Here is a 13,034-nt window from a genome sequence, read left to right as displayed (position 1 = left end):
TACTATTAGATATTAATTTTACTGAAATTCATAATTCTACTATTCTAGTAGATAAAAAGTAGACAGTTCAATTAAATTTATAAGAGCCATTGTTGGATCAAAGAAAATCTTTAATTTAATTGATTAAAAAAACCTAAAATCTTTTACAACAAAAATAATTGAGACTTTTATTTCAAAATAATATAATAATTATTAGTAATCGTACCCAGAGAATTAGGACTCAAGTTCAAAATTTAATTATTTTATATTTTTAATCGTGTTTATTTTTTGAAAAATGATCAAAGCCCACAAACTAGTATCTTTCTTTCCAAAAATAAATATTATAATGATTACTGCTACAATTAGATCACAAGCCCAAAACTTTAAAATTTACATGTATTTCAATGCACCATAAAATTTGGAAAAACTAAAACTTTTAAAAGGGCACTAATACTTTTTTTTTTTTTTTTTTTTTCAAATATACAATTGTACAGGTGAGGTGTGTATAGTTTCACAAAAATTAAGGGACTAAAATGAAAAACAGCAAGAAATCCACAAGGGAAAGAAACCCTCGTATATCAATCGTCCTCCTCATCATAGAAGAATCCAGAAAATCGAACAACACTACCCGACTCAATCCCCTTCTCCTCTCACTTTCTCTCTGCTCTCCCTCTCCCTCTTCGCCTCCGATCGCCGGAGAGCGCCACCGCCGCCGCCGGAGATCGCCGTCGCCGGAGATGCCGCCGAAGAACCAGGCATCGAAGGCGGACCTCGCGAAGAAGCAGAAGGTCGTGGAGGACAAGACCTTCGGGCTCAAGAACAAGAATAAGAGCAAGAACGTCCAAAAGTACGTCCAGAGCCTCCAACAATCCGTCCAACCCAAGCCCGATCCCAGCAAGGCTGCCGCTAAGGTGTTATTCCCCCTCCCATGGCTCCCCTCTTTTGGCCCCTCCCCCCTCTGGATCGCCCCTAACGATGGTCCCCCTCACCCAAAACCCTCTTGTTGCAGAAGAAGAAGGAGGAGGAGAAGGCCCGGGACAAGGAGCTGAACGATCTCTTCAAGATCGCCGTGAGCCAGCCCAAAGTCCCAGTTGGTACCCTAATTTTTCCCTGCGATTTTCTGCCCCTTTTTAGGTTGTTTGTCGATTCGTTGGGTTTTGATGGTAAAACTCTTTGTTTAGGCGTCGATCCGAAGTCGATACTATGCGAATTCTTCAAGGCGGGGCAGTGCCAGAAGGGGTTCAAGTGCAAGTTCTCGCACGATTTGAATGTCCAGAGGAAAGGGGAAAAGATCGACATTTACACCGACAAGCGTGATCAAGGTGAGAATTGGGGCTTATGAATCATATCTGTGACATAATTTGGCTTTTGCTTTTTCAGCAACTTAATGTTTGTATCTTTATGTGGCTTAGAAACAATGGAGGACTGGGATCAGGAGACACTAGAGAAGGTTGTGGAGTCGAAGAAAAACGAGTACAACCAAAACAAGCCGACCGATATTGTATGTTCTATACAGTTGCCCTATTTTATGATTCCAATTAGCATAACTGTTACTTTGCATGCAATGAATGGTAATCAGGAATTTTATTGTCGGAAATTAGGTTGGACTAGTGGCATATTTAATTCATTAGCCTAAGAAAAACAATAGTATACGCATTTTGTTTTTGCCAATCTTCATGTGATTTCTGATTATAGCTAGCTAAGTAGTCTTACATCTACTGCCTCTAAGCTTATCTCGCACCATCTTCAAGTTTTTGAGACAATATGGAAGTGCTTACAATGAATTTATTTTGGCAGTACAAGCATTAATTTCAATGTGCATTTTCTCCCCCAAGTTTACACTAATCAGATGGTATAGTTATGATTCACGAGACTATTTGCTAGACGTGGACGGTGCTAGGTTGTTAATATGCTCTATAAATCCTAAAAATCAAAACAAACTAATCTTGCTGTTGGTCTATAGTAGTTGTACACTTATCACAGGAAGCATTAAGAGATCAAACCTCACTTTGATTTTGCTCTTTCTTGTTATCCAGTAAGCTGCTTTTGCACAAAGTAAGTTAATTTAATTGTTACATAGGTACAGTAAATATAAATATGGGATTCTTTTGTGCATATGCATGTGAAAGTATATGCTAATCCTCACCCAGACCTAATTATAATCTCACCTCTTCAATTACCAGGACGTTACACATGATAAGGGTTTTACATTTGCCATTTTAGAAATTGTAACTTGTCTTTGATTTATTCCTTTTGAAGCCTATATCTTTTCTTTTCAATATCTAATTCCTACAGGATTCTTGAATGCGAGCCTCAGCTGGCTACATGATGATTCTGCTGCTGATTTCCTTCATCCCTCTTTTTTCTTTTATTGCTATTAGTATTATTCTTCCTTTTTATATTCTTGTAGTTTCGTGTGGATGCTTGACTGTTCACGTGTAGGTTTCCATGCTTGCAAACTAGTGTAATCTTATGATCTTACCTTATAACTGATAGTGTTGTTCTAAGTTTAACATCTATACGGATAACCTCATCGAGATACTTGCCACAGTATTAACATAGAAATAAAGAATGATGATCCGAGCTCATACTTGCACTCTCTCTTTGTCCCAGTGAATATGTAAGTCTTGTTGCTTTATTAGCTGTTGAACCATGTGACTAAAATTGTCCTAACTTAATTTATAAGCATACAACTACTTAAGGGTTTTATCTATTCTTAATAATACAATATTTTCCTTGTAATAATGCCATTTGATTTGTGTCCTCAGAGACATCAGACATCCGGATATTAAATGTTTCTTGTGAAGAAAGGGTTTACTGAATTTTAACTTTGCAGGTTTGCAAGTACTTTCTCGAAGCAGTGGAGAAGAAACAATATGGCTGGTTTTGGGTTTGCCCTAATGGGGGAAAGGATTGCCACTACAGGCATGCTCTTCCACCTGGATATGTGCTGAAGTCTCAAATGAAGGCTTTGTTGGAGGAAGAGGCTGAAAAAATGCCTATTGAAGAGGAGATTGAAGAACAGGTAGAGAGTTAATATAATTTCTTTAATTTTTAATTGTATTGGCGGGTTAGTTTTCAGTTTTCTTTCCTTATTATGTGACTTCCCTAGAGTGCTTATGTTGTTGATGGTCTCTACCTTTCTGCAGCGTTCGAAACTTACAGCTTCCACTCCTATAACTCCCGAATTGTTTATGCAATGGAAGAATAAAAAGATGAAAGAGAGAGAAGCCGGCCTTGCTGCCCTGCGTGCAGAGAGGGCGAAGAATGATAGGATGAGGTGCTTACCTTATGCTATTGTTAATTTTTCTTTGTCTTCATGAAGGTTGCTTTATGTTATTGGAATGACACCTTTCTTTTCGTTTTCAGTGGTCGTGAGTTGTTTTTGTCGGATGCAAGCTTGTTTGTTGATGATGCCGAAGCATATGATATATATGAAAGAGAGGAAGAACCTGATGCTGCTGAAGAAAGGGTAATTTCTCCAATTTTGCTTACTTTTTGTCTTTTTAAGCTGGAGAAACAACTTATCTTGTTAACAAAAGAAAGAATGAAGTATCGTATATGAGCAGATTGTGAGTTACTATCAGTTTTGTCAAAAAAAATATTATAAACACTCAAATTGAATGTTCTGTAAATTCTGGTTGCATCAGGATTCAGGAGTATTGAGTATGGTTTTTTCTTATTTGTTCTTTTATTTACAGACACACATTTTGTGCTTGAGTACCCAACTTGCACGTGCATAAGTTCTCTTTGAACATCCATTTTCATGCATCTTGACTGTAAAAGAAGAAAAATATCCTATATTAATACATTTAATCATAAAGAGCTGGCAACCATCACCAGATTTATTGCTGCATTTTGTCTGATAATACTCTTCAATCTGTTTGGCCCAGATGGAGCTTCCACAAAAGTGTTGTCTAAGAGCCATTTGGAAAAGCACAGATTTTTGTCTGATTATACTCTTCAATCTGTTTGGCCTTGATGGTGCTTCCACAAAAGTGTTGTCTAGAGCCATTTGGAAAGGCACAAACTACTTTATAAATATTCGTCATCACCTTTGGCTGTAGCGGAAGCAGAAATCTCTTACTGAGCTTTTGCTTCTTAAGACCTAGAAGCTCATTTGAGCTGCTAAGCAAAGCAAAAGTTCTATATTTATTGGTTGCCAAAATGCCTAGTTCTTTTTGCCAAAAAGGAAGAAAAATGCCTAGCTGCTGCTTCTCATAATAGAGAAGCTGTTCGAAAAGAGGCAGTACACCTTTGTTTTTGTTACATGTGTTATTACTTTGGTATTTTGCAAGATCTATTTGTCAGAGTTTTGTTGTTAGAAATTTGAGATCCGAAACCTGATTGCAGCAACTCTGTTTTAAGCAAATCTGTTTGAGCAATCTACTAAGGTACTATTTATTTGGATTTTTGCTGCAGGTCAAGGATAATAAAACTCAGCCTGAGGGGCCGAGTTCTTCAACTTCATTTAGCAAGGAAGCTGAAGAAGTGCTTGCAGAAGAGGATGATGATGACGATGAATTGGACATAGACGAGCTGAATGAGCTCGAAGCAAGCCTTTCCAAAGCATCTATTCAGATCCGTGAGCCGAGCATAGAGGCATCATCCTAAGCAGCATGCGAAGTTTTGCTTATTTTGCATTAATCTTTTTGTGCTCTATTTGGCTATTGCTACAATCGCCTGCTGGAGTTCACATGCCATGAGACTAGGGTCTCAATGGATGATGATCTGTAGTTTTGCCTTACAAGCGTCGAAAAGTGACGGCTTGTGTTATGATCATAGACGTCTGTACTGTATCGCACCCCCATCCCCACTTTTTTATCACTTTGCTATTTATAGGACTGAGGTTTAGTTGCTAATTGTTGGTGCAGTTTTGATGATGCTATTCCTTGTTTATCTGGTTATTAAAGACCAAATTTTCCTGTATTCTCTACTTTGTGCATTGAATGGAATTGCTGTCTCAGTTATAAAGTGGCGCCGTATTGGCAAAAGCCCACATAGGCTTTAGACCCAGCCGAAAGTGAAGATACTCAATTTGATTGTCTCTGCTTCTGCTGCGGCCATAAGCTGTTGGATAGTTCTAAGGGCGCGTTTGGTTCACACTATAAAAGAAGATTACTAAAAGTAAAAAGATATTCGAGAATCTTATTTCTATTCATTATATTACTAAGAATGTAATATTTCGATCTTTGGTTTGTACGGTCATATTATTTAATCATCTTATTTAAAATTATAAAAAATATACAATTAATTAATTAATTAAATAATTTAATTTTAAATAATATTATAAAAAATTTTAATTTTTTTTTTTTAAAGAGAGAGAATATAAGTTAGAAAGAGAGAGTATAATTAAAGAAATAAGGGAAAACTTCAAAAACCCCCCCTGTGGTTTCGTGCATTCTCACTTTGCTATCCTGTGGTTTAAAACGTATCAATTTACCCCCCTGTGGTTTCATTTTTATCTTTTCGGAAGCTTTTTCGTTAATATTTCGTTAAATTATATACAAAAAACTTCAGATAACCATCTATATTTATCGAATAGTCACTTTAGTATCCTTTAATTTTAACTTTGTCACTGATTTTAAAAAAAAATAATAATAAAATTGATAACAAAAAGATAAAAACGAAATCACAGGGGGGCAAATTAATACGTTTTAAACCACAGGGTAGCAAAGTGAGAATGCACGAAACCACGGGGGGGTTTTTGAAGTTTTCCCAAGAAATAAAAAGAGAAATAAAGTCGAGATTAGAGAGAATGAGAGGGTTGAAAAATAGTTTAGAAAGAAAAAGATAAGTTTAGAGAGAGATATGAGGTTAGAGTGTAAAGAAAAATAATACCAACTAGTCGGCGGGTAGGAAGAAAAAAAAATAGACATATTATAATTACTTCAATCAATTAATATAAGAATACCCACCCTCCCTTAAAGAAATGATATTAGTATTTTGGAATGCATCTCATTCCCAAATAAATTCAGTATCACCAACTAGACTACTTAGTGCGTTTAGCCAAACACTGTCATATTTTTATATTTTTATTGGATTACTAGGAATCTTAAAAAGATAGCGCAAACCAAATTTACCCTAATGATAAAGTGCTTGGTGATTTTCTGTGTACTAATATCTGAAAAGCGTTTCTGCTTGTTCCTCTGCTGTTCTTCATCATGAAAGGTGGATCAGATAGAGGAACTGTGGAAAGAAGATGCGATATGCAGGTACAATTGATTAATATTATCCACTATGGTCCCTATCTTTAGCAGGAAAAATTAAAAGCGTAACGAGAGAAAAATTATATACAATTATAACCAGAATCTTAAACCAAAAAGCTTGCTGTAAACTATATCTGTAACTGATGATGTTAACTTTTAAAAAAACCGGGAGCAAAATAAAGACAGGTTACTAAAGCAGCGACATAATACACATAATAATCCTCATCTACTTTTCCATCCATGTACCAGCAGTGGAGAGTTTACTTTTTTTTATTTGTAACACACCATATTTGTCTGCCGCCTTCAGTTCGCCAAATTTCTCCCCTTTTGTTGATGGACTGCGAGTGACCGTATTCGCCAAAGTTCTCACAATCCGAAGTTTGAGCTGCCCCCTCTTTAATGGAGGCTTCTTCTCCTTCCAATTGTTGCTGGAATTTTGGTGCTCCATTTGTATAGAGAGAGAGAGAGAGAGAGAGAGAGAGAGAGAGAGAGAGAGAGTGAATTATGTGTTGAGTTAGAAGAAGAGCAGCTGAGGAGAAGATCCTAGTGGTGGTGATGTATATATAGTGATTAGGCTACTGGAATAAATCCAAGTCTCTAGTCTCAGTATAAATTATGTATATTTTCAGCCATAGCCTTTCGGTTGAGAGGCACTGCTTTGGAAGGGAATTTTGAAGGGGTGGGGCCATTCAAACCTATTAGCTATTGTCATTTCACTCTTCGAGTCCAGATGCTTTTCAAAACTACATTACCAGTAGCTACGGTGCACACGCAAACACGCACGAAAGGAAATTAAAGGAAAGTTAAAAAAAAAAAAGAAAAAGAAAAAGAAAAAGGGTAAAACTAGAAGCCTGCATGAATCACATGGCCACAGCGTATTCAGATTTCAGAGTAACCAACCGACCATTCAAGAGCAAAATATTCCTCCCTTGATTTTCAAATCTAGCACTTTTCAAACACTGTGTTCCCTCCGCATTGCGATGGTTATATGGCATGGTTTGGCCTTTTTGGAACCGTGTGTGCTTCTTCGATGCTTCTGGAAAACAAGAAGCGTATACACGTGTTTTGATACGTCGCAAAGCGAAGCGAGAATTTGAATATCATGACTAAAAGCTTCTAACTAAAATTCTTATCTTTTTTGCAGTGAGAAAGTTGAAAGAATCGTTACAAGGAAAAATGTGGCCTCAAGCTGTATAAGTTTTGGTGAGACCGAAGTAACCAAACATGCGTTAAGATTAATCCTGGACCATTAATTTTCATTGGACAAATTTTTTCTTTTTTTAGAGAAAAAAAGATAGCATGTTACTCGCTTCGTATATTTTATTTTTAGAAATAAACTTAGTTGGAAATGTGAATCAATTAGGATTCGAACTTAAAACCTCGGATGCTAACGACCAACCCCTTTGCCATTTGTATTAGGGACGGTCGGTGCCCAAGTTTTAAAGTAAGACGATACCAAAGTCGGTCCTAAGCACGCACCGTATCGACAAGTCTTGATTTGACTTTCACATTAAATTATATGATGGAATTCTACATTGATTTCTATCAAATCAGGAGTGAGTGGTTTTGGATCAATCGAAAACGACGTAACTCTGTATTTATGGGAGGCAGAATAATTTTGCTGTACAACCAAACAATTTTTTTTTTTTTTTGTTTTGTCAAATAGATCCTCTTCATTCACATCAAAGTAAACACTCTTAAAATGGGAGGAGCATACAGGTGATGTGATATGCTTCCTGCCAATGGGACTAGGGTTCTACTTTCTTTTTTTTTTTTTTTTTTTTTTTTTTTTTTTTTGTNTTTTTTTTTCTTTTTTTTTTTTTTTTTTAAGAGATAGATAACACGCTATCCGCTTCGTTTATTTTATTTAGAAATAAATTTAGCTGAAAATGTGAATAAGTTAGAATTGGAACTAGGGTTCTACTTTCACTAGTAGAATTTGTAGATGGTGAAGCTAATGGGAAATGTGAAGACTCTTTTTGAGTCAACACGACTCAAAAAATTAAAGTAGCTGAACCCTTTACATTCCCAACAATTCTAACTTTTGGTGAAATAGGACCATGCAATAGCACGGGTTTGTGGAGCCCATGTGTTGCAATACGATGTCATGGGTACCTATCATATGCCAGCATTGTGTTAAGGAAAAACAAAACAGAGGTGGGAGTTGTAAAATCAACATGAGAAGATTTAGAGACATTTGGTTGCATATAGTTATAATTACACTACAATTGTAATTGTATATGAATATAAATTTGGTGTTTGGTTTAGTATATTTAACTCTAACCGTTGGAGGAAGAGGCCCAAGTAGTTGGAACTACGCTATAATTGACCGTAGTTCCAACTGTAGCAGTTGAAAAGAATAACTTTAAACAAAAAATGTAAGCTTACATCCCTAATTATTTTTTAAACAATATATATATATATATATATATATATATATATATATATATATATGCATTAAANAGGCCTTAAAATTATAAGAAATATACAATTAATTAATTAATTTATTTATTTAATTTTAAATAATACTATAAAAAATTTTAACATTTTTTTTTAAAGAGAGAGAATATAAGTTAGAAAGAGAGAGTATAATTAAAGAAATAAAAAGAGAAATAAAGTCGAGATTAGAGAGAATGAGAGGGTTGAAATTTTAGAAAAAGAGAGAGAGAAATAGTTTAGAAAAAAAAAGATAAGTTTAGAGAGAGATATGAGGTTAGAGTGTAAAGAAAAATAATACCAACTAGTCGGCGGGTAGGAAGAAAAAAAAAAAAGACATATTATAATTACTTCAATCCATTAATATAAGGATACCCACCCTCCCTTAAAGAAATGATATTAGTATTTTGGGATGCATCTCATTCCCAAATAAATTCAGTATCACCAACTAGACTATTTAGTGCGTTTAGCCAAACACCGTCATATTTTTATATTCCTATTGGATTACCAGGGATCTTAAAAAGATAGCGCAAACCAAACTTACCCTAATGATAAAGTGCTTGGTGATTTTCTGTGTACTAATATCTGAAAAGCATTTCTGCTTGTTCCTCTGCTGTTCTTCATCATGAAAGGTGGGTCAGATAGAGGAACTATGGAAAGAAGATGCAATATGCAGGTACAATTGATTAATATTATCCACTATGGTCCCTATCTTTAGCAGGAAAAATTAAAAGCGTAACGAGAGAAAAATTATATACAATTATAACCAGAATCTTAAACCAAAAAACTTGCTGTAAACTATATATGTAAGTATGTAACTGATGATGTTAACTTTTTTAAAAAAAGGGAGTAAAAGGAAGACAAGTTACTAAAGCAGCGACATAATACACATAATAATCCTCATCTACTTTTCCATCCATGTACCAGCAATGGAGAGTTTACTTTTTTTTATTTGTAACACACCATATTTGTCTGCCGCCTTCAGTTCGCCAAATTTCTCCCCTTTTGTTGATGGACTGCGAGTCACCGTATTCGCCAAAGTTCTCACAATCCGAAGTTTAAGCTGCCCCCTCTTTAATGGAGGCTTCTTCTCCTTCCAATTGTTGCTGGAATTTTGGTGCTCCATTTGTATAGAGAGAGAGAGAGAGAGAGAGTAAATTATGTGTTGAGTTAGAAGAAGAGCAGCTGAGGAGAAGATCCTAGTGGTGGTGATGTATATATAGTGATTAGGCTACTGGAATAAATCCAAGTCTCTAGTCTCAGTATAAATTATGTATATTTTCAGCCATAGCCTATCGGTTGAGAGGCACTGCTTTGGAAGGGAATTTTGAAGGGGTGGGGCCATTCAAACCTATTAGCTATCGTCATTTCACTCTTCGAGTCCAGATGCTTTTCAAAACTACATTACCAGTAGCTACGGTGCACACGCAAACACGCACGAAAGGAAATTAAAGGAAAGTTAAAAAAAAAAAAGAAAAAAGAAAAAAGAAAAAGAAAAAGGGTAAAACAAGAAGCCTGCATGAATCACATGGCCACAGCGCGTTCAGAGTAATCAACCGACCATTCAAGAGCAAAATATTCCTCCCTTGATTTTCAAATCTAGCACTTTTCAAACACTGTGTTCCCTCCGCATTGCGATGGTTATATGGCATGGTTTGGCTTTTTGGAACCGTGTGTGCTTCTTCGATGCTTCTGGAAAACAAGAAGCGTATACACGTGTTTTGATACGTCGCAAAGCGAAGCGAGAATTTGAATATCATGACTAAAAGCTTCTAACTAAAATTCTTATCTTTTTTGCAGTGAGAAAGTTGAAAGAATCGTTACAAGGAAAAATGTGGCCTCAAGCTGTATAAGTTTTGGTGAGACCAAAGTAACCAAACATGCGTTAAGATTAATCCTGGACCATTAATTTTCATTGGACAATTTTTTTTTTTTTAGAGAAAAAAAGATAGCATGCTACTCGCTTCGTATATTTTATTTTTAGAAATAAACTTAACTGTGAATCAATTAGGATTCGAACTTAAAATCTCGAATACGAACGACCAAATCCTTTCTCACTTGTGTTAGCGACGGTCGGTGGCCAAGTTTTAAAGTAAGACGATACCAAAGTCGGTCCTAAGCACCCATCGTATCGACAGGTCTTGATTTGACTTTCACATTAAATTATATGATGAAATTCTACATTGATTTCTATCAAATCAGGAGTGAGTGGTTTTGGATCAATCGAAAACGACGTAACTCTGTATTTATGGGAGGTAGAATAATTTTGCTGTACAACCAAACAAATTTTTTTTGTTTTTTGTCAAATAGATCCTCTTCATTCACATCAAAGTAAACACTCTTAAAATGGGAGGAGCATACAGGTGATGTGATATGCTTCCTGCCAATGGGACTAGGGTTCTACTTTTTTTTTTTTTTTTTTTTTTTTTTTTTTTTTTTATTAAAAAGAGATAGTAACACGCTATCCACTTCGTTTATTTATTTGAAATAAATTTAGCTGAAAAGGTGAAAATTGAATAAGTTAGAAATTTGAACTAGTTCTACTTTACTAGTAGAATTTGCAGATGGTGAAGCTAATTGGGAAATGTGAAGAACACTTTTTGATCACAGGACTCAAAAATTAAAGTAGGTGAACCTTTACATTCGCAACAAACTCTAACTTTGGTGAAAATAGGACCACTGCAATACCACGGGTTTGTGGAGCCCATTGTTTGCGTAATAATTTCATGGGTACCATATCATAATGCCAGCATTGTGTTAAGGACAAAACAAAACAGAGGTGGTGAGTTTGTAATAAGATGAGAATTTAGGACATTATGGTTGCATATAGTTAATGAACTTGCACTACTATTTGTAATTTATATAAATATAAATTTGGTGTTGTTTAGTATATTTAATTCTAACCGTTGAGTAATAGGCCCAAGTGTGGAACTCAGCTATACATTGACCGTAGTTCCTAACTATTAATGCATGGAAAGAATATACCTTTAAACAAAAAGTAAGCTTAAATAATCCCTAATTATTTTAAAACAATACAATAATATATATATATATATATATATATATATATATATGCATTAAAGATAATCTCACCATCATATATAAATATAAAATAATAAAATTTTAAAAATTATTTCTCAACTGTATACAATCAAATAAATTGTTGATAGTTGCAGCACTTTTTATTACATTCAATCAAACAAAATACATATAATTATAATTACTGTATTTTTAACTGCATACATTTCTAATTATACTATATTTATAATTACAATTAACCAAACGGCCTTTTAGTATTGTTAGGGGCCACCAAATGTTACCTAAAAAAGTTTCCCTAAAATGGCAGTAGTGGACTTTAACTAGTTTTTTTTTTTTTTTTTTTTTTAATAATTTTGTCGAGAGAAGTGCACTTATTAACCTATTCAAGGCGGAAACATATATACATCATACATGGTTGGTGCGAGTACAACTCATCTAGAATTTGAGTAGGAACATCCTAGTGTTCATTTATGGGCACATCAAGTTCCATATAGTTCCCATCATATAATAGTCAAAACCTCCGGTTACTTTGGTATTGTTTGTTAATTGGGAGTTGTTGCTTTATTATCATTTTTTATATGTTTTAATTTTGGCGGATTAGATTGCATAGAATTGACCTCTGAACTGTTCACTTAGGGGTTGTTTGATTCTTCAAAACAAATCTCACAAAATAGTTTTCTGATTGAAAAAATATTTTTACCTCTATTTAGTTTCCAGCAAAAATTTTCTAGGAAAAGTTTGTGACAAAGTCTCCTTTTTGTTTTCTGAATTTTTTATCCCAAAAAACAAAAACTATGAAAAGAACATTTTCCATAATTCTTTTTCTGAAAAATAATTTTTCATGATTTCTTGAGAAACCAAACACCTCCTTAGAGGCTGTTTGGGTACTTGGAAAAGTATGAAAAAAAAATTTTAAAAATAGTTTTTCATAAAAAGTTAGTTTTTCAGTTTTTCGTTCCTTTAGTTCTAAAGAAAAAAAGCTTTTATTAAAGAAAATTCATATTTTATGAAAACTAGTGTTTTTACTTTTCTAAAAAAATTCAAAAACCGAAAATGCTAATTTTTCCTGAAATATACAAAAAAGATTTAAAAAATGCTTGTTTTCTTTCAAACCAAATGGACGAAAAATTAAAAAAAGATTTTCCAAAAAAATTTTCTTTCCATACTTTTCTGAGGAACTAAACAGCTCTAATTAGTGGTTGTGTTAAGGTGCGAAGCACTGTACATATTGAGAACACGCGCGCGCGCGCGCACACACACGCATATATAAATATATAAGAGGAGTAATTCCCTTGGCTAAATTTTAAAGAAAATAGGCTCTAGCATGAAGAAAATATTGGCATTTGAATTTCTATACAACACCAAGAATAC

General features: G+C 34.6%; 1 protein-coding gene across 1 annotated transcript; it reads left to right on the top strand.

The window, feature by feature from the left end:
- Positions 572 to 4,953, top strand: LOC109728300 (zinc finger CCCH domain-containing protein 11). The gene is made up of 8 exons (XM_020258678.1): positions 572 to 890; positions 989 to 1,073; positions 1,161 to 1,301; positions 1,392 to 1,480; positions 2,816 to 3,004; positions 3,129 to 3,259; positions 3,349 to 3,451; positions 4,402 to 4,953. Exons 1-8 carry the CDS (start codon positions 717 to 719, stop codon positions 4,591 to 4,593), a joined length of 1,104 nt encoding a protein of 367 aa, XP_020114267.1. The 5' UTR covers positions 572 to 716; the 3' UTR covers positions 4,594 to 4,953.

This window comes from Ananas comosus, linkage group 23 (genome assembly GCF_001540865.1).
Source record: "Ananas comosus cultivar F153 linkage group 23, ASM154086v1, whole genome shotgun sequence".
In the NCBI taxonomy this organism is placed as follows: domain Eukaryota; kingdom Viridiplantae; phylum Streptophyta; class Magnoliopsida; order Poales; family Bromeliaceae; genus Ananas; species Ananas comosus.
This window is presented reverse-complemented; position numbering and strand designations above follow the sequence as displayed.